The 22,351-nt window shown below is 46.7% G+C and overlaps 1 protein-coding gene across 1 annotated transcript in view; it reads right to left on the reverse strand.

The window, feature by feature from the left end:
• The window catches only part of LOC120538290 (A disintegrin and metalloproteinase with thrombospondin motifs 10-like), a 161,334-nt gene that overhangs the window by 94,013 nt on the left and 44,970 nt on the right, over window positions 1–22,351 (reverse strand). Inside the window, exons 5-9 of the mRNA XM_039767753.1 lie at window positions 21,629–21,846; window positions 14,409–14,492; window positions 13,362–13,507; window positions 6,849–6,892; window positions 2,549–2,654 (exon numbers count right to left, since the gene is read on the reverse strand). Coding sequence (XP_039623687.1) covers window positions 2,549–2,654; window positions 6,849–6,892; window positions 13,362–13,507; window positions 14,409–14,492; window positions 21,629–21,846 — 598 coding nt within the window. The remainder of the gene's footprint in view (window positions 1–2,548; window positions 2,655–6,848; window positions 6,893–13,361; window positions 13,508–14,408; window positions 14,493–21,628; window positions 21,847–22,351) is intronic.

Here is a 22,351-nt window from a genome sequence, read left to right on the forward strand (position 1 = left end):
AAATAATGTACAACGTGAAGGACGATTTCCCAAAGTCACCAACAGACCCGTTCCATTAAAATCTCTTGTGTATGAGAGACAGAGAGTGTGGAATTGGCAATGCGAGGATGGCACACCCTGCTCTTCACCGCGGGCCGACCGACCGACCGACTTTGGGCTTCAACTGCACGGCGCTTGTGTGTGTTGATGAGGTCCAAACGATGCGCACCCTCCATTCAGATAAGCAGATGCCACACACTTGTAGTTTAGATTATAAGAGGGCTTCTGCCACCCCTGGACGGGACACCAAGTCACACACACACACGTATTCTCAAATCACAGCTAGCAGTTCCCATTATACAAGGGGAAACTGGAATTCCCATAGTAAATCCACATAGAAAGGCTCTGGGCTGGCATTTGAACAGGGGGCACTTAATCTAAGTGCTGTGCCATCCTTCCATGCCATCCTCCTCAGAACGTGAAGAGTGGCGTCTGATCATTTCCGTCGCTCCTTTTCTTTGTAGCTGTGTTCGTGTTTTGTTCACATTGTATCGGCCTCATGTGTTCCAGTGCTGCGTCTTTGGATTTGATTTAGATGGGAGCAGCCGAGAGCGAGCAGGTGGTTTCCCTACATGGTTCCCTTGCCCCCGGGGTCGAGCCAATTACAGGTCATCACTGAAATCCTGTCCAGAGAGGAAGAAAGAAAGAACAATAACCTCTAATTGAGAATTCCAAGAAAAGTCACGAGAGGTCTGGGAGAGATGTCTCATGTGGAGGCCAGATGGCGAAAGTAGGCACAGTGCCCAAACTCGAGGCTGCCCGGCGAGCTGAGGGGGACACACATGAAGATGCATTTCTCTTCAGGCTTGAGGGAATGGGCGGTCCCAGGAGCTAAAAGCTTTTGAAGCCTTCTAATTTCTTCAGCAAAGTGGTTGCCCGCATAGTGGTGCCAGCAGGAAGGCATGCCCGCCCCCTTCTTCCCCTGCTGACTTTGTGAGCGCTGAAGTGCCAAGCGCTGCACTGAATCTGAGCTGCTGGAAGAAAGACTCTGCCTTTTCATAGCACCTTTAACAGTTAATGAATGAATGTGAAAATTGAAGTAGCGTCTGGCATGACGGGCACTGTGACAAGGACAAAGGCCATCAGTCAGCAAGCCAGGCTCTATTTTATGTCTTCAGTTTAAGCAAATGGATAGGAGGTGACATGATGGAAGAGTTTAAAATTATTAAAGGAAGTGGAAGAGCGCATCCCACTTATGACTTTCAATTAAGGGCTTCAATGGCGACAAAGACGCAAGCAACTTCAGGTTACGAGTCCGCAGATTTGTCATTAAATCAGTTGACTACAATCGGCTCCTGAGTGATTAATGGCCGTGAACACCATTGGAGTCACCGCTGAACAGCCCCGATATTTAAGGCTACCTACCGCCTGTCACCGAGGGCACAGCCCCAAGCTCAGCTCCGTGCCGAGTGATCTCATTAGCCCCCTAGATCAGGGGTGCCCACACTTTCTCGGCTTGCAAGCGTTGCAATTTTTAATGCGGGTGAATCGCCCTCAACTTCTTCCCTAAATGCATAGCACTTAAATGTAGTGATTGGCTCAAGTAAAGCTGAGTCTTGAAACCGTCTGTCAAAGTCTGACAGTCAATTTTCAATCTTCTCCGTGTAGTTGATGCCGTCAAGTTGTGCCCACGTCTTCCATTGCGTCTCCAGCTCTGACGCGAGGTTTTCGATGTTCCCCAAATCGAGGCGCTGCAGCTTTGAGGACAGAAGTTTGAAAGCATTAACTGAGCTAATCATATTCACCACATTGGTTTTCGTAAATTAAGCTCATTCAACATGTTGGTCAGATCAGGAAAAAAAAATGCCAAGTGTAGCGGCCATTGATCGTCATTAAGTTGCTTGTATTCTGCATGTTTAATGACGAGGAGACTCTCCTTTATCTCCGGCCAGGGGTCTTGAAATCTCAGCAGGAATTTCTCCCTCAGCGAACGCCTCTTTTATCATCTCTCCACCTGGTAAGGACTTCTTATGCTTAACGATCGAGTGACTCGCCCTGAACGATGCTTCGGTGTGTCTGCCTTTGCTTTTGTATTCAGCCGAGTGAAAAATGACGGCTGTCCGATTAACTGTGATTTTAGTTCCCTCTCCTTTCTCTTTCTCAGATCGCTTTTTCGTAAGGAAGTCAGTTTCGTAGTTTTTATGAACAGTTTGAAGGTTCCTTTCCACATTTTCCTTCTTTGGAAGAGCAATGATAGATTGACAGATCAGACAAACGCACTTCGATTGTCACATTGTGAGAAAAAAAAAATCCTCTTCCAGTTCCACATCCAGCCCATAAACAACACGTTTTGTTTTTAATCCCTTCTGTAGTCGATAGAAATTGGAAGGCTAACTACAAAGTAGATCACTTAGATAGCCGGAGTGTTGCAGTAGCTCACGTGTGTCAGAAGAAAGGAGATCTCCGACTGGCCGCCCTGTATGTCAGTCAAGTGGCCAATGCCATAGGAAGGGTACATGATAGAATAACGTTTATCGAGGCATTGGGCACCCCTGCCCTAGATACTCACGTGTGCCCGATCTCATGAGCAATGGTAAAAGCTGTGGCCAGCCCGATGTCCTCATTGATGCTGCAGCTCCTCTCTGGCTCACACATCCCTCCGACTGGTGCCAGGCCTGCCAACATAAACACACAGTCAGAATCTTCTTGCAGATGTATGCCATTGTTATTCCTTCCGTATACTTGGAGGTCTTTGTCCTGTGGACAGCTTCTTACCATAATGCCATTAACTGTCTGTTTTAATTCAGGGGCCCACTGTCCATCCCAGCAGCAGCATCAGACCCAATTAAGGAACTGACTTTGGACTGGGCACCAGTACGAGGCAGACTGCTGCCCCACATGCAGTGCCTCATCTGCAGGGCTTGGTGATGTCACAAGAGACTCGGGGAACACTCCGAGAAAAACCTACAAATGGCGTCTCTAAAGAACCATTTGGCCTCGCTTTGTAACATCGAGTCCCAGAGGATTGGAGTTGGCTTGTTTGGCGCTGAGCAGCAGAAAAAACCCTTTGGTGTCAAAGTGAAAGCAGACCTCTGCTCTTACAAACAGAAATACGAATTGTGTCTGACACGCCACTGGGCAGCTCATTAGTTCAGTGGAGCTCACTGATTGTATCTGGACACTGAGTCAGTATGGTGGCCTGACCTACACAGTGAAGACCAAAGGACACTCCAAGTCAGGGGGTGGAGACAAGAACATCTCCAAGTCACTGAATACCCTGAATAAATCAGTCACGAAGAAATGGAAAAGCTGAGGCAGAGCTGCAAATCTAATACAGCCGGCCGGTCACGAGAACTGAAGGAGGCGAGCGACGGAGGCCACAGAGAGACGTCTGAGAACCCCAAAGGAGTGACGAGCTACAGTGGAGGACACTGGAGAGACTAGCAAGACAACATCTGTATGAGAAAAAACACCTCAGCAGATGGCACAGCTGGAAGAAGTTCAGCGGCCCAATGAGACCAAAATGGAGCTTTCTGGCCATCGGACCAAACACACCATATTACACTGCACGTGATCAAACACACCTCATCTCCACTGTGGAGCATGGTGGAGGCGCCAGCGTCTGAGTGGGTAGCCACTGTGACTTGGCACAGGTAATGACATGACAGCTGTTACAATGAAGAGGACAGGCCAAGTGAAACGCTGAGGGTTCAAACACCAGCTACCTTCCCACCAAGGCAGCCATCACGTACAGCACCTTCAGCAAGTCACCTGGTTAGCGCTATTTTGCCTTAAATTAAAAGAATACTGAGTTGAGCCTGGCCACTGAGCCATGACGTTGGTCAGTCTCACCTTGGCATCACAGATGGCTTGTGTGCTAATGGAATGTCACTGCTAACGGTCAACAAGGCAGTACGAGTGCAGTCCAGTGCTCTGTTTGGGTTGGGAATCCCAGTCACGGTTGAACATTTCCTCTAAACGTTGGCCTGTACAGCCACACCATACAGAAACTGAGTGTAGCGCCTCCTCACTCATTTATGGCATCCAGCTTGGCCGAGGTCTGATCTGCTGACCAGTCGTCACCAGAAAGCCAGCCATTGTTAAAACCAGCATGTGAACAAGTGGAGCTCAGTGTCAGGCTGTCTGTCTGTCTAATGCCAGGGACAACTCGGCACATGTAGAGAACGGCTCTCGAAAGTCTAAATCGGCTCATAAGTAAGTCATCATCATCATCATCATTGGAAAGGAAGTTCTGCAGGTGCCTAAAAGCTCGTTTCTGAGCGCAGCACCAAACAAGGCATGTGGTGTCAAACCATGAGGCTGTGAATTGGCTTTAGAGAGCTGAGTACGCAGCGAGGGAGTCGCGACTGTGCTGTTACTGCACTTTGGTTTGTAATCCTGAGAAATGACAATGAAAGAACAATGAAGCTCTTCAGTACAAGTACCCAGCATTGGCCTTCTTAACTAAAACGCAGTCTGTATGTCATATTCATCCTTTCTGATATGTTTGTCACGTCATAATAACAGCTCAGTCGTCAGGTAGCCTCTTCAGCTGCGTTTCCCTACTTCACCAGGGGTGTCGCCATTTCCCACTTTCTCCAAAATGTTGTGTATGGACAGGTCAGAGTCGCCACAGCTTTCTCTGCAAGTTTTCTTTTCTAAATGGTGACGTTTGCATGGAAAGCTGTGACCACACATTTTAAGCCTCTCATTGTGCATATACAAGTTTTCTAAATCTGACCTCAGATCTCAATCCAAGTGAGAATATGCAGATGGACTTGACAAAGACTGTTGGCTGATGACCACCATGACACCCAGCAGAGCTGAAATGGAGAGAAGTAGCAGGGCTGATTGACAGACGCACAGGTGTCATGGCTGCCATCTACTAAATTCTGACAACTTGGCAAAGATCTCCTTTGACATTAGCGAGTCTTTTTCTCTTATTCAGTGTCAATAACGTTTAATCGAATGCACTGCAATTCAATGTGAACACTTCCAAGGAGGTGAATCATTTTTATAAGCCCATTATGAAGCATCTGACATCAGCAGGTTTCTCTTGTTTCAACCAACTTTACGAGATCACTGTAACCTGCAAAATGACAGCCGCCTGTGAATTGAGAGAGAGGGCGTGAAACACAGTGAAGATCAGAGGAAAGCGCATCACAAAAGACAAAATGGAGAAGGACTCCAACTGACCGGCTCTCCCTTTGTGTGGCACCTTTAACACACGTACTAACTAAGAGGCACACCTCGTGTTTAGAGACAAAGTGTGTGGCATCGTGGAGCAGGCCGAGACGAGACTTGGGGGCTCAGTCTGAATGGTCACGTCTCTGGTCACGTCTCTGGTCAGTTTTGTTTCAGCTTATTGTTTGTTATTGTTGATTGGTTTTCGTTTGATTGGTGTCTGTTTTTATGTCATTTCTATTGATTTTCTTCTGTATTTATGTACGTATTGAGCATTCATGCTGTTTAATTATGTTCTTCATTCTTTTGGGGTGGAACTCCAAGACATGAGGCCTCAATGATGTCACTGCTGAGGGTCCGACCCCACCTTCTATATTTCTGGCTGGAGAGTGAGTGCCTCGCAGGTTCACTGATTGTCGTGGACGGAATTCCATCTTTGTAATTATTTTCTTTGGATTTCCTGGATCATCGTGGATTTTTATTTTCGAGATTTCTGATTATTGGATAACAGTTTGGATTTGTTTGCCTTGGGTTGCCATTTTAGGTCTGCCCTTTTGCCTTTCTTACCTTTCCTTGCCATTTTTGTTTTCCTGTGGATCATTATAAATAAATTCTTTATTTATCAAGATTCTGTGTCTGCCATTGTCTTCTTAAGCCAGAGCTTTACGGTTATCCACTCCTTTGAAGGGCATGTTGTGTGCTTTGAGCATTTAAAGTTGTTTTGAACTTTCAAAAGCCTGAGCTCCGTTTTGGGCTTGTGCAGGCCTTGAAGCCTGCCTTTTGAGTTTGGGCCCTGGCTCCCTGATTCTAGATAGGCCAGTGAAGTCCTGGTCTGGGTTTTGGACCATTTGTGAGGCCTGTCATACCTTTTAAAATAGTTTTTTGTGTGCTGCAAGGCATAACGTAACAGCTGTGGCAGCAAGAGGCCACAGTGAAGACCTGCGAGCATCGAACTCCTCAAGTTATTACTAAACGGGCATCAGATAAAACTCTTGAATGGGGATCTGAACCCCCTTCTGAAGGGGCTTATTGGTGTCAAACTAAATGACTACCTTAAGTAGCAGCTGCACAGCCATTTAAAGACAGAGACCCCCTTATTACAGTAAAGAGTGCAGCAGTGGCCACAGGAGGTGACGAGTCCTTGCCAGCATTCACTGAGTGGCCCAAAGTGATTAGATAATAGAATGTGGACAGGCCACCCTGGCAGGTGGGCTGGTGATTTACTGCCAGGTCTTCCTTTGGCTCCAGTACTCGGGTGTTGTACCCTTTAGTCATTATGGACGCAATGAGAAGTCAAGCCTTTAAGGCTTGACTTCTCTTTACTTGGCGCTGTTTTTATGCCCTCTTAACTTTCTTTATGTTTCTAATTTTTATAGATTGGGCCTTTTGAACTGCGTCACAGTGCGCCTCTCTTTTAATGCACTGTGTATTTACTGCCATTGATTTAGATCCAGCACGGGACTGCAAAGCTGAGTGTGATAACCAAAGCTGGCATCAGGACCGTAATGCCAGCTGATGCCACCAAGCAGACATCCAGTCATTTACGGACAACACAAGGGATCAAAGTGCAAGGAGGAGGTGAGAGGCTATGGGAAGTGTGTAGGATGTTGGACTCTGTGTGTGTGGCAGTTGGGGGGGCTCATGCTTATAGGACTCTTTGATTAAATGATATCGTGCCCACCTACCTAGAGTCCCACAGGGCTTGTTCTTGTAGATGCAGATGTCATACCTGCAAAAGAAGAGAGCATGTTACACACAAATGCACACAACTGCTGCCCGAGGGTCCTCCTGGGCTGTGCCTTGTCACAGATGAGCCCCTGAAGACAAACTTGGGGTCACACGAAAAGCCGCACTAAACCAAATGGCCCATACAGTGCCAAGAAATACGAAACCACTTGGTGGAAGTCTGAAGGGTGGTACAGCTGAAAGAACAGCAGACACCTAAGAAAAAGACAATTGGTCGTAATATAGCGAGCGCATTTCACACACGGGGTCGTGAGACTCATCTGAGGCCTGTGCATTGCGTCCCAACTCACAACAAGATGGAATCAAATCTAAATTGTGATGACAAGTACACTTTTATTCTAAAAGGGAAACGTATCACTGAGCGGTGCTCAAAGGGAGGAGACACGGTGACAGCGTGAAGTACGCAAAGCCTTGCTGCTCCCTGGGGCCTGACCAAATAGCGCTGGTTTAGGTGGAGTGGCTTGCCCGCTACTCAGACCACCGACCCTCTGACCTTCCCTTTTCATTTTCTGCCAGTACCGCTGACCTCTAAACCCAGGCCTGAGTTTCCATTCCCACAGTCGCCTACCTCTGAAGGTCTTGAGGTGGTCCTGCGGAGCTCCCTCTGGTGGCCCCAGGTGCCCAGCATTCCTATTGTGGAGTCAGAGAGTACAGAGACCCCCATCACTTTCTGCACATCTTACTGTGCTGTTGGTTTGATTTGAAAAGATACTTTTGCCCTTTTTACTCATCAGTCTACACTCGATACCCCATAATGACAAAGCGAAAACAGGTTTGTCAGAAAGGTTGTCAAATTTAACAAAAACACAAAACCTGAAATCTCTTTCTTTGTTATAGAAGAATGCAGACCCTCCCCATTCAGCAATTTGTAGAAGCCCCTTTGGTGGTCTTCTTGGGTATGTTACTATAAGCTTGGCACACCTGGTTTTGGCCTGGTGATCCCATTTCTCCTGGCAGATTCTCTCAAGCTCTGTTAGGTTAGATGGGACGCATCTGCAAACTGCCATCTTCGGGTCTCTCCAGACCTGTTGTGTGGGCCACTCAAGGACAATCGGAGACGCTGTCTTGGCTGTGTGGTCATTGAACCGTCGCCCCAGTTGGACCCCTCTGGATTTGGCTGCCTTCATCCTTCCCTCAATTCTGACCGGTCTTTCTGTCCCCACAGCCTGATGCTGCCACCATTGTGCTTCATTGTAGGGACATGCAGGTGACGAGCAGCGCCAGGTCTTCACCACACATAGTGATTGGAGTTCTGCCCAAAGAGTTCAATGTTTGTCTCACCAGACCAGAAGGTCTTTTTCTTCACTAAAGGTGGCTGCCCTCTCACCAGTCTCCCAGAAACACCTGATTGCTGGAGTCCTGCTGAGATGCTCATCCACCTGACAGGATCTCATATCTCAGCAGTGGACTCGTGAGGCTCGGTTAGGGAGGCCACCGAGTTTTTGCTCACATCCCTGAACGAGGCCCTTCTCGGGGAGAGTCCTGGTGGCTCACAACGCTCTGCTCCTGGAACGACTTAAAGCTTAACATATGGTTTGTCCCGTCGCCCTGATAGACATCTTAGCACAGTTTGAGTGTGCAGGTCCACAGAGAGGTCCTTGGACTGCATGCTTTGGTTTCTGTCCTGGCATGTCAGTGTAAACTGTGGACCCTCTACACACGGGGACAAGTGTGCCTTAGTGAATGATGTCCAGTCAATTCAGGGGGCCACAAGTGGTCAAGTCAAGTTCTAGAAACATCTCAAGGAGAGTGTAAGCCAACAGAATGAGGCACCTGAGCCCAGTCTGGAGTGGCACAGCAGAGGGTCTCAATTCTTCTATGAATGAGAGATTTTAGTTTTGATTTTTAGTAAATTTGCAAACCTTTCTGAAAAACGTTGTCACTTTGTCATTATGGGTTAGTGAGTGTAGACTGATGTACAGAAATGCCACAGTGAGGCCTACAGCACAATCAAGTGTGCAGAAGTGAACGGGTCTCAGTACTTTCTCAGGCCACTGTAAGTCCCAGTAAAAAAGGTAAATGACCAGATACCATTGGTCACTCCGGTAATGCCACCCTCTGCAGCATGTGGCAAAGCCCAAACCTGCCACCCACGGGAGGCCACCGCTTCCAGCCACAAACTGACTTTGACTTCAGCTTATTTCCAGGGCTCTCTTTAACCACATACTGTACAATAAAGAATATCGACCCCTCACAGGCACTAGGAGGGGCAGCCCATCTAGTTCTGGGTGGTACCTCTCGAGTGACGCCTCCTTAACGCTGGCCACTTGGTCAGGGAATTGGCATAACCTGAATTGTCAGGGCTGGTGTAAGGAGGGAAAGGCCGAAATGTGGAAAACCTGACCCAGAGACCAAAGGCAATAGCCATAACCTAAAACTCCTAAATAATTAACTTGAGCAAATTATGAATGTTTGAATATGTATTAGATGGTACAGAAAGTAATCAGTCAACAATATAAATGTACAACTTGTAATTAAGAAAAACAACAGGCCATTCAGCTTGCCAATCCTGTTCACCTCATTTTTGCACATCGAGCTGAGATTTGAAGACCCTCACAGTCCTGCTGTCCACCACGCTACTTGGTATTTTATTCCATGGAGCTTTGTGTGAAATAAAACTCTAAACTTCTGTACAAAATTTGGCCTTAACTCTCTGTCTTTTTCCCTGTGTTAGAACAATCTGGACGAGAACGGGCCCTTCAGCCAGTCCTGTCCACTTCATTCCTGCAGAAGGAGATCAAGTTGAGTGCTGAAGGTCCCTGAAGTCCTACTGACTACCACAATGCTTGGTCACTCATTCCATGTGTCTGTGGTTCTCTGTGTACAGCAAAACCTCCTTGACCGTCAGAAAGCATCTGATGAGGTGCCACATGAGAGGGTGGGCATCAAACTAAAACAAGTGGCATTTCATGGTGTGGTGAGTCGGTGGGTGCAGAATTGGCTCAGACACAGGAAGGGTGATGGTGTGAGGAACCTCATCAGAATTGGTGATGTTGAGAGTGGTGACCAGCAGGTGGCAGTGCTGGGGCAGCTGATATGTTTAATAAATAGAAATGATTTAGATAGGAATAGAAGAAGTAAGCTGGTTAAGGTTGCACATAAGATCGGTGGATTAGCAGATAATTTGGAATCCGTTATATCATCACAGAGGGACTTGGACAGCAGACAGGCTGTACACAAAGGAAGTAAAAATGTGAGGTTTGAATACACAATGGGCAGCCGGTAAATCGACAGCCCACCTTAGGAGAAGGAGTTAGGAGTCAAAGTGGACCCTAAGCTGTCAACTTCCAGAGAGTGTTCAGAAGCCATTAAGAAGGCTCACAGACTGTCAGGTTATATAGCGCCTTGACGTGTGCAGTTCAAGTCACAGGAGGTGACGCTCAGGCTTTATAACACACTGGTGAGGCCTCATCTGGAGTCCTGTGGGCAGTTTGGGGCACATCAGACAGAACAGCACAAGAGAAGGTCCAGAGAAGAGCGACTAGGCTGATTACGGGGGGCTACAGGGGGTGAGTTATGAGGAAAGATTAACAGAGCTGAGCCTTCACAGTGATGAAGAGGAGACCTGACTGAAGTGTTTAAAATGAAGAAGGGCATCAGTCCAGTGGATCAAGACAGTGACTTTAAAATGAGCTCATCAAGAACACGAGGGACACAGCTGGAAACTTGTGAAGGGGACATTTCACACAGACATTAGGAAGTTTTACTTTACACAAAGAACGATAGACACTTGGAATAAGAGACCAAGTCGTGTGGTAGACAGTAAGACTTTAAGGACTTTCAAAACTCGACTTGATGTTTTTTAGGACAAAATAAGTGGACAGGACTGGCGAGCTTTGTTGCTCTGAATGGCCTGTTCTTGCCCAGAGTGATCTAATGCTCCTAATATTTGTGTGACATTTACCCTTCACGAGTTTCCAACTGTGTCCCCGTGTTCTTGATGAACTCGTTTAAAGTCACCGTCTCCATCCACTGGACCAATTCTCTTCATCATTTTAGACACTCCAGTCAGGTCTCCTCTTCATCACTGTAAAGGCTCAGCTCTTTTAATCTCCTAAATCCTTCTCATACTTTTGACTTTCAGACCCCCATTGTGTATTCAAACCTCATATTTTCACTTCTTATGTCTAATTCTTTACATTTACTGACATTAAGTTTCATTGTCCACAAATCTGTCCCAAGCTGGTCTGCTCTCCAAGTTTCACTGTGATGATTCAATGGATTCTCGATTATCTGCCAGTCCACCTATCTTGGTATCATCTGCAAACTTAACCAGCTGGTTATTTATATTCTTATTCAAATCATTTATATTTATTTAAAACTAGCAAAATACCCGCACTTCGCAGCGGAGAAGTAGTGTGTTAAAGAAGTTATGAAAAAGAAAAGGAAACATTTTGAAAATAACGTAACATGATTGACATTGTAATTGTGTTGTCACTGTTGTGAGTGTTGCTGTCATATATATATATATACATATAGCAAAATACCCGCGCTTCGCAGCGCCGAAGTACTGCCTTAAAATTTGTATTAAGAAGAAAATGAAACCTTTTTAAACTGAGAGAACATATGCCACTAATTATCTGTTAAGGATCTCTTTGTATACCATGTTGTCAGTTTGGCCCTCCGGTTGTAATATGACCAAGCTGTGCGCTGATCTTACTCTTGAGCATGTAACGTACAGTTGGCCATGTGAACAGTAATCTTGTCTCAAATCTCACAGCTTGGATTGCTGCTGTCATAATCAGTTTGAGCTTCATGGTTTGTTTCAATGACGACAGTATTTGTAGGACTTGTGTTGAAGTGACATTCAGCATCTGTCAAGCGTTGTAAGCACACAACCAGTTTCATCGATAAAATCACATCCAGCTTTTAAGAGTTGAAACATTCAGAAACATCAAAGTGTCCACTACTGAAATCATCACCTGTCAATCTAAGATGTTGAAGAGGCATTGGCGGTTCTCCAAAGGTGTAAAATATTTGGCCATCTTGGTACACTTGAAAGCGACAACCAAACAATTCAGCGGCAGCCATCAACTCACATGCAGATCCACAGGTGAAGGGCTTAAGCATTTCACTGTTCTAGTGCTCCTGTGTAGTCTAATTATCTCCTGTACCGTCATCAGTCCACACCTTGAACCTGTGCCAGTCATTCAATACGTAAGACACAATGGATATCAAGAGTGAGCCTGATATGGCCGTGCAATATGTAACACAGAGAATGGAAAAGGCAGGTGCCATCTCCGGGCATGGAAACCACTCGGTAAGTGACAGTTCTTTGATCGATGGTAATCACCTCGATAGACATGGTAATGGGGTACAGTTGGAATAATAAAAGAAATGGGTACCTGAACAATGTAAAGTAAGTCTAAAATACCTACACAATAACTATAATCGTAATAAATGAACAATAAAACAGCAAAGAAGCCGTGGATTAAATAAAAAGGCTGTAGATATCAGCAGGGAGACGTGAATCCCGTGGTGAAGCAAGGAAGGGAATGTAGAGACCGGAGCGACGGACAGCCTTATAATGGCAGACAGCCAACAACGTGGGAGGATTTGGGATGGGGGACCCAACGCCGCCTCACACAGTGACCGAGCTGCAGGCTATGGACGTATATATGTACGTAAGTAGGATTCAGTTAGCGTTGGGAACCCGCGTACCAAGTTTCTTGAAGATGGGCCCATAAGTAACAAAGACTGTTGAAAAGTTCAATATGGCGGCCGACAGTGGCATCATACCACCGAAATAAGTACGTACATCGGTTTCAGTTAGTGCAGGGAAGCCACCTACCAAATTTTGTGAAGATGGGGCCATGAATATGAAAGTTCAACATGGTGGACATTGTTGACTGTTATGACCGTTATGACCGTTACGCATAGAATTTCGAAATGAAACCTGCCCAACTTTTGTAAGTAAGCTGTTAGGAATAAGCTGCCAAATTTCAGCCTTCTACCTACACGGGAATTGGAGAATTAGTGATGAGTGAGTCAGTCAGTCAGTCTGTCAGTCAGTGAGTCAGTCAGTGAGTGAGGGCTTTGCCTTTTATTAGTGTAGATATCAGCAGCCCCAGCACTGCCCCCTGGTGGACACCACTCCTAAAGTCACCCAATCCTGATATTGTTCCTGGCACCATCACCCACTGCTTCCTGTATCTGAGCTCATTCTGCGTCCATCTACATATGAGGCCCTGAGCTGCCTCTTCGTGTAGGACATTGTTAGTGCCTGTGAGAGAGACACTGAGTGGAGCATTGTAGGCATCACTCACTCGTACTTCTGTGGAATACCACAGGGTGACTGGCACTCGGGCCTCACTCACGTGTGTGTGTGTGTGTGTGTGTTAAGGTGCGAGAGCAGGCCAGTCTAGTAACAGATGTGCTGAGTGTCACTCGTCCCTCGATAGCATGTCCTTGTTTGTGATCAGCAGGCCTGTACATGGAGGCCACACGCTTACCTGGTGATGAGCACAGCCGTATCGTGGTGAGCGATTCCGTTCTCTGGGATGGTGTTCCCGTTGCCATTGCGGTTGAGGATGGATTTTTGCCATTTACAGAAGCTGTCCAGCGATTTGCCAGCGTGGTGATTGATCTCCAAGGTTGGCTGTAAACGAATGAAGTAAAGGCTCGTCACACGCACCCCATCCATAAAGTTCACTTTGTCATATTAAAAAGAATGCTAAAGTAAAATCACCATTATAATATTTTTGGGATTGATTTTGTATTAAATCAAAAACTAAACAATACGAGATACTGTATAACAATAAGCAACCATAACAGAGAAATTCTCGGCCCACCCTGAACCAAAGGGGTAAATATTTTGGGGTAACTCAATCACTAAAGAAGAAGAAAAGAAATAAAAGAAGACCAGCAAACCACAGCAGCAACGAGAAAATGAGTCTGGGGGGCTGCAGCAATGGGGGGCTTACACAAGTGAGCAGCAGTCGTCCACACTTCAGTTGAATGGCTGGAGATGATTCAGGATAGACTGGATTAGGGTCATGATCTGATTTTGAAATGATGGTTTGAGGTCACCGCTCTTCAGTCTTTCTTTTTCTGAAGAGTTTTGTTCCCTGCTGAGCTCATTTAGTTTAGCTCAATAGTTTAAGACCCTACCATAAGTCTATCTAATGGTCCTATTAAATCGCCCCTTCTTTATTCAATATCTATATCTATATCAATACCACGACATACTGCACAGGAGGAGGAGGAGGAGGAGGACGACGTGGACGACGTGTGCAGAATTCTGAATGGGCTCTGATTTTTGAGCAGGTGACACGTTCTCCTCGCCCCTCTCTCCGTGTTCAGGCTGATTAAATTGTTTCCCTTTGTTTGATACAAACCGCTCTTCGTGATCGCTCAAGACGAGATCGACTTTTCAGGCTCCTCCCACTTGTTGTTTTTCATGCAAAGTGGCGACACGAGGTGCTTAATTAATGACTTCATTGAAAATAAAAAACGAGAGGACAAAACACAAAGCAATTTCAGCAGAGAAGCCGCCTTACCTGATCTTCAGTCAGCAGGACAAGTCTGGACACCACGATGTTCACTGCGTTCCCCAGGCTAGAATCCTGAAAAAGTTTAGCAACCTGACCTCCAGGAAAGAAGAAAAGACCAGTCTTAAAACATTTAGTGCACCTACCAGCCAGCCTGATGTCCTGCTACTCCGACACAGACCTGCAAATCAGGCGAGGGCCTAGTTAGGGTCACTTGGGGGGGCTACACATGGTGGGGTGGCAGTGGGGACTGACCAGGGAGACCCTGTGATCTGTGAGCCGGCACTCTACACACATGAAAGGCTGGACTCATAAAGATGACGCGCTGACTGAGGCCACAACAAGAAGAATCTGTGAAGGCGGCCATAGCAATGTGAGCATTGAAGAAGAAGAAGAAGGAGCTTCAACAGCTGTGATTGGCTGCTGAGGTGCAGACGTGTTCTACAAGTTGGGTATCCTCAACAGATGGACAGATAACAATACTGGGCTAATTTTGAAACTACGAACCGTCATGAGCATAGCAAAGACTGCCACTGCCAACAAATGGACCAAAGACGTGTCCTCCAGCCTGGGACCAGGAATCAACGTCTGACCTCCAAAGATGGACATGCAGCAGTCCAAGAGCCTATGAAGACCTCCCAGACACTTTCTGCAGCTGTATATACTGTATATATCACAATCTGATTATCTGGGTGGTCACCTACCAGATAACACTTGTGGTTAGATGGCCTCTCGGCAAACATCTGCCACGACCTCTCAGTTGCAAGAAGCAGAACATAGGCATGTTATCGAGTAACTGTCAAGTAATGCAAAGAGTACGCGCCACGTGCCTCTCCTCAGCCACAAGCGTTACCTGCTAGGTGACCACCCAAATAATCAGACCTATGGACTCCGATCTGCACCTGTCCAGTATGCAAAGCAGACACCGTGGGACGAACTTTAGAGCGAAACACGTGTGGTGTAGTCTTTGTGTTACTGCACAGGTACTGAATAACACACACATGTACAGTACTTATATACAGTATATAAACATGCAGTATAGATAGATAGATAGGTAGGTAGATAGATACTTTATTAATCCCATGGGGAAATTCACATAATCCAGCAGCAGTATACTGTATATAGTATATATATATATATATAATGTATATAGTGCTGTGAATAAGCATTTGCCCCCTTCCTGATATCATCGATTTTTGCAGCTTTGTTAAAATGGCTGGCTTTCGAAACGGTTGAAGTGGCGACAGGAGTCCTCTGAGACCACCGCATGCCAGACCGCCTTAAGTCCAAGATATACAGAATGGTGGTGTGCCCAGTTGCCCTCTAAGGCTCAGAGTGCTGGACAGCTACTGCCAAGCTTAGTGTGATGGAAACACGGATGGTGTGGTGGTGCCTTGGCTTGATGAGATGGGACCATGCCATGAACACGGACATGCAGAAACAGATGGGACTTGCACCAATCATGGAAAAGGCCACAATGGTATGGGCATGTCGCCCGTGGTGATGAGAACTCAGTGACCAGAATGGCACCAGATGCCCACAAGGGAGACCAAAGAAACGTTGGATGGGCCGGATCAAGGAAGACATGAAAGTCGCTGGCGGAGGAGACATTGCAGACAAGCAGACCCTGCTATTGCTATTGAAGAAGAGTCAAAAAGGCTGGCTTTACCTTTTCAAACAAAGCTGAATGTTAGGCCATAAGAACCTGTTTACTTATCACACCGTTTGTGAGTTGATAGATTCCAATGATTATAAAATGATCCAAAGGCAAGTTTGCACAAACGAAAAGTAATTGCCCCCTTAGCTGCACACTTGGTTAACAAGTCCATTGGTAATTTGACCGTGCTGGTCCAAACCTCGCCATATCATAACAGTCACCATGACAGTGAAGTGCTCACCACAAGGACTCTAGAAGAACTCTGGGCTGCGATCAAAGGAAATTCTGAAAGAGGTGAGGACGAATGTTGTTGAAACGTAAGAAAGTGTGAGAGAGCCATTTCTAAGGTTACATCCACACGAGTACCGTAGCAGACAGACCCTTTAAGTTAATGTTAACGGTACATTGACCTTAGTTTGCTTAGTGTTTGAACTTGAATATAATGTGGTGTTGAGGTGTCACCCGCTGCACAGCTGCCCTCCGCTCCTGATTTGGGACCCTCGGGTGGTTCATCGTGTGGCTCTGTGCCAGTGCAGGCTGCCAACCCCTCTCTGTCTCTTATTGATGTGCGGCGAGTCTTCCTAGTGCTTGTCTGGCAGCTTCACTTAAGCTACTTGGAATCCCTCGACAAACGCAGCTACAACTACATTTTTGCTTAAAACACGCAGACATCAGTGTCAGTTTTCACCTTTCGTCCACACTGCCCTGCCATTTTTAACCCCTTAAAACGGAGACTTTTGGAAGCGTTCTGTAGAGCCGTATATTTCTGAAATAGCCAACTCGCCGTTGCAGTGCGAATGGATGAGAGTTTTGAAAAAGCCGAAATCTAACTGCACTCTGATTGGTTCGTGATTAGTACACAGGCCTTCCCTGATTGGCAGGTGGCAGAGAGCGCTGCATGTAGAGCAGCAATATGTCACGTGACTCCCGGTCCGTAATCTCGGCTGCTTTGCTCACTTTCTACTTGTGCGTTACTCTCAAGAACAACTCCACGTCATCGCCAGTCCAAGCCAAACTCTCTGATTTTTTTGTTTGTTTTCTGTATTCTCCATTGCTGTCCTCTGCCGATGACTGGCTGACATGGAGGACATTTCCTCTTCCTGTTTCCACCAATGCACACGAATGGCCACGTCGTATGTGTTTCTGGGTGTTTTACTGGCCACAGCGATACTTTCATAAACTGTGTGAAAAGGCTAGTGTGGACGGAGATCTTTTTATTTGAAATGAGAACGTAGTGATGTGGACGTAGCTGGGATGACCTGGGATAAGCCACGTTCAGTGGCTGTTGAAATAATAATAATAATAATGCATTACATTTATATAGCGCTTTTCTCAGTACTAAATAAAGTGTTAACACAGCCGCTCAGCTCATCACGCACGTTGACCTGTTCTAGCGCCCCTTTGTAGATTAGCACGCTGGTTTGAGTGCCAGGACGCCTACGGGAGCTACGAGAGGAAGCCGTGGGGCTCCAACTCGTTTGAGGACATTTTCTGAGCGCACTCACGGTGTCTCGCGGCCGAGTGTGGAGGCGCACTTCTGTAACCGCTGAAGGCGAGAAGGCGAAAGAGTTTTATTTAAAACTAGAGGAACCGGTCAGAAGGATAGAGAGTTCAGTTTCAGAGTAGCCAGCAAAGGGAATTCACATGCGTGGCAGAGAATGGAAATGACAGCGAGGTGAAGTACACAGGCTGAACGAGAAGCCTTCGGGCCACCAAGACAGACGGGTATGCGTGCAGGCGCAGGGACGTTTAAATAGGGTGGATGTACCATAGACGTATATAGGCAGGCGCCGCATTCACTGCGTTGTCCAGTCCACACGATACGTCAGCGCGTCCGCCATATTGCGAGTGGCAAAAGTGCCATTTAAACTAAGACAGGTAGACGTGGAAACCGGGTTTTCTGATGAAAAAACAATAACGTTTAAAACTGTGTCGTTTATATACAACATTCTTTAAGTGCAATTGTTTATATCCATTTATACACTAATAATAGCAGTTATTAAATAATAATAATAATTCCTCCCGTATAAGTCACATTTCTCAGACTGTCTTCTTCCATCTCTGACACATTTCTAGACGTCGTCTTGTTCTTACCCAGCACTGTACTGAAGTATCGCTCAATGCCCGAGTCACCTGACCTATAGATTACTGTAATGCTATTCTAGCTGACGTCCCACATAAACGTATCCATCGCTTACAACTTCTTCAAATTCTGCTGCCAGGATGATAACCTGCTGCTCTAACCCTAACCCTAACTATCTACTGAATACGACACACAATCCCGCTGTGAACATTTCAAGCTCTCCACACCTCGCTGATCTCCTCCAGACTGGCACTCCTCTCCTCACTCAGATCCTCACCTGCAGCTCGACTTTCTGTGCCACACGTCAGACTCGAGCGTCTCTCCTGGTGCTCCTCGACTCCTGAATTCTCTTCTCTCTCATACACGTCAGCTCGATTCAATAACACAGTTTAAAACTTCTCTTTTCAAGCTGGCATACCAATTGTGAAGTTGGCACTGTTACTGCCAGTTATCTTTGCTTGTCTTTCTGTTAGCAGTGAAATGATCCACTCAATGACAAAAAGAAACCATTTTACTGGATACAAATTGGCTTAATAATTTTTGAACACATTTCACTCCTTCCTCTCTCAGTCTCTTTCTCACACAGTGTGGTTACTTAAATATTACAGGATAGGATCTAAAATCCTTGAAAATCCTTGAAACAGAACTCTCTTCCATAGCTTTTCTGTGTGTTACTATCCTGTAATTTGAGGATTCAGTCTGTCAGTGTGGTGAGCCTTAGTTTGTGGAGCACATGAACATCAAATGATGGTCGTCAATTTCAAACTGTGTTTCCTCGATGTCTGAACCAATCTCAGCCCGAACAGACTGACTGATCAAAGATACGCTGACATCTTGTCTGAATGTCGACTGTCAGATAACTCGCTTGGCTACTTTGACCACCTCGACTGGACCCTCCTTTGTTTTAATGTGAGCGAGTGGTAGCTTTGATCATATGATGCCAGTACAGCGTCTGGCACCAGACTAGCATGGCACACGTCACAGGACAGACTGCTTCCTGACCTTCAGAGTTTGAGAAACGTTAACAGCTAACAACATCTACACAGTTAGTGACTGAATACGTTGTTTGGAGGCTCACTTGAGCTCATAAATGCACAGCTTTGCTAGCTTAGCCCGGCGTAGCTAAAGTTAAGATTATAAAACGGGATTTTCTGATGGCCACATATAATTACAATAATTGTTCAGCCTTACCTATGAAGTGTAATCCCTGTGATCAGGTTTGGCGCGTCCAGCGGTTTGTAATCCCAAGCAGCACAGTATCCGTTACTTCACGCCACAGCAGTGCCACTCGCAATATGGCGGACGTTGACGTACGATGCTGCTGGTCATGCGCCGTCTAGTAATTCTGTGTCTATGGGACATATGGCTCACATCTCGAACACCAACGATTATTGGATGTATAAAACAGGGGTCTTCATTGGACCAGGTCTTGGGTCTTAAGAGTAGATCTGGGCTCCTTAGTTTAATTTAGTTTAGTTTAGCAGTAGAGATACACGTTCTGACCTTTGTGCCTGGAGTAAGTGCTTAGTTTTCATTTTTTGGATTCATTTTCCAGTTTGCCCTTCGTGAATTGTCTCGTAGCTGCACAAAGGAGGAGGATCAGATTTTTGTTGTTGTTCTTGTTGTCTTTTTTAACACTTTTGTTTTTTGAAGCCCCTGTAATTGTTATAAGTGACACCTGCACTCCTTTTCATTTTGGAAGTGTAAAGACGTTGGACTTTGTAAAAATGTTTGTTTGGACACAGCTGGAATAAAACAGAATCCTGTTTTTGAAAAGTCTTTTCCAGTCTGAGGCTCTCTTACTCCATCCCCTGGTCACCCGGTCTCGTCTGCTGGCACCCCAACGGTGTCCTTTCCCAGGGTGTCACAGCAGCGCAAAGGCACCACAGTGAGAGACAGACAGAGAGAGAGCGCCATTACAGTGGAGGAGCCTGGTCTGCCAAAATGACAAGAGCAGAGTGACGACTCCTTCGAGAAGTCACCGAGGATCCCCGAGGAAAGTGAAAGATTCATGGGACCGGAGCAAGGCAGAAAGCTGTGCTGTCCAAGAGGAACATCAGGCTTATGTCACATTTGCAAAAGGAACACCTGAATGATCGCCAAGGCCTTCGACATCACGACAGATAAGTTAAAAGTGAAACTGTGTGTGTGTCAGGCCTACAGTAAAACATGGAGTGGCTCGTCTGATGGTGTCGTAATGCCTTGGGAGCTAAGGGAGCCATGAATTGTGGACTTGCCAGGATATTCTTAATCCTTGAGATCAGACACAAAGGTTTGAAGTCGACTAAAACCGACATTCAGGGGCAGAGGGCGATAAAAGTCACCGTTACTTTATGCTGCAGGTAAACCCTGTTGGCTAGGGGGACTGTTAGACTCGTTGACCTGATGTGCGTGGGTAGCGCCAACAATGTCTAGAATGGCATCGACATCGGGCGAGAGAGGGGTGTGAATGTGCAACGCAAAATACTCCAAGTGAATGATTGATTGATTTATTGTGCATTATTGTGGGATTGGACTCTGACTTCTCAAACTCCAATTCTGATGCAAGGGATCTGGAAATCGAAAACGAAAGTCGGGTCCCTGCCTCAGCTGATGGTGCCGCTGACGCGCCTGGGAGGACTACACAGACACTGATCTGTGGGGCACAAGACGTCTACTGGACGTCCCCAAACGACAGCCTGCCAGTGGACACTGCGGATTACCAGCCACTCAACAACTCCACGCTGATTGTCTTTTCCAGAAAGTGCTTTTCAGCCTATGAGTGATGAGACAAAAAGGAATGTCGTAAAGCGTGTGAGCGTACACACTGTAGGGGCTCAGGGAACATCTGTCATAAATACTCTAAGTATATGACGTTGAGTTACAAGTGAAACCACTGCTGTGTGAGCTGTTGGGGACAAAAGGAAAGTAATAAGAATAATAAGAATAATAATCAGCCCTGAAAGAGTTCAGGAGACGGACCTCTCGTCTGCTAAGCTGAAGCATCGTTGGGTTAGGCAGCTGGACAAGCGGCCAAAACACAAAGCAAGTGTCAGAGGTGGGGCGGCCGGGGCAGAGGGAGGACCTGTTGCAGGACCTGACATGGGCCGTTCACACACCTGCCTGCCTGCCTGCCAGTGGGTCCGAGGGGGCTACGACTGCAGTGGCACAGGCTGACATCAGTGAGGCAAAGTGCTGACTTGCAGTTGTTTCTGCAACCAAGCCTTGACACTGTGGGGGCAAAGACTTTTTCACATACGCGACGGATGTTCCTTGAGTACAGAAGGTGACGATTTCAAACCCGCAGTGCGTTCACTTGAGTTCCTTTTCTGTATTGCAGCATTTTGTCTGAGGGGCAGCACACTGTGTGCCTGTGTAGGTCTACTGATCTTTTCTTCTGCTTTTTATTTTATTCTACTTGGCCACTCTGACCACGCAGAGAGTAAAATCAAACAAGGCAGAGAGCAGCGGTGCCCACCCCTCCAGCCCCCAATACAATATACAACTTACAATATTCATGACAGCGAGGACGTACTGCTCGATGTCCCTACGGCCATGGTAGCCCACCATCATCTTGTCTGCCACCACCAAAGTCTCCACATTCCGCTCTGTGCTGACGGAGCGCTTGAAGGGCAGCTGTGCGCGTGGCATCTGGTTCCCTGAAGGGCTGATGGCAGAAGGCTTGAAGTTCCTCATCCACCAGGGACGTCCCTTCCCAGCTTTGTCATCTGAAACAGAAGAGAGAGAAACTGAGCACCTGGGGCGAGGCTGAACTGCACAGAAGAGAAGTTACGACTAAACTCGAACCCGTAAAGACCAGCGCAGATGCCATCTCTCTGTATGGCATGCAGTCCTTGTGCTACACACAGGGGTCCGTAGACTGAGCCTCAGCAGGGCTGGACTCTAACCCACAAGAAGGCCATTTCAGCCCCCTCATTGACTCTCCGTGTGACCTTGCAGAGCTCACGGCTGCTGTGCACCTGGTGTCACACACGTGTGAGTAGGATGGCGCTCTATGGACCAAGGGGAGGTAATTCCACGCCAGGCCAGGGGGTGGTGAGGCGCACTGAACCTTCTTGTGTTGCCTCTGCAGTCCAAACACGAGAAGACCTGCCTGATTCGCCCTCGATGACGTCACTTCTGGCTCTGGCCCTTAAAGCCACCATCAGCTCGGTTGTGGACTCCAACCTACGCACATCAATGCCATTTTCATACCCTTTTGCAGCCAGGGTT

The sequence above is a fragment of the Polypterus senegalus genome, chromosome 10 (assembly GCF_016835505.1).
Source record: "Polypterus senegalus isolate Bchr_013 chromosome 10, ASM1683550v1, whole genome shotgun sequence".
NCBI classification, from domain to species: Eukaryota; Metazoa; Chordata; class Cladistia; order Polypteriformes; family Polypteridae; genus Polypterus; species Polypterus senegalus.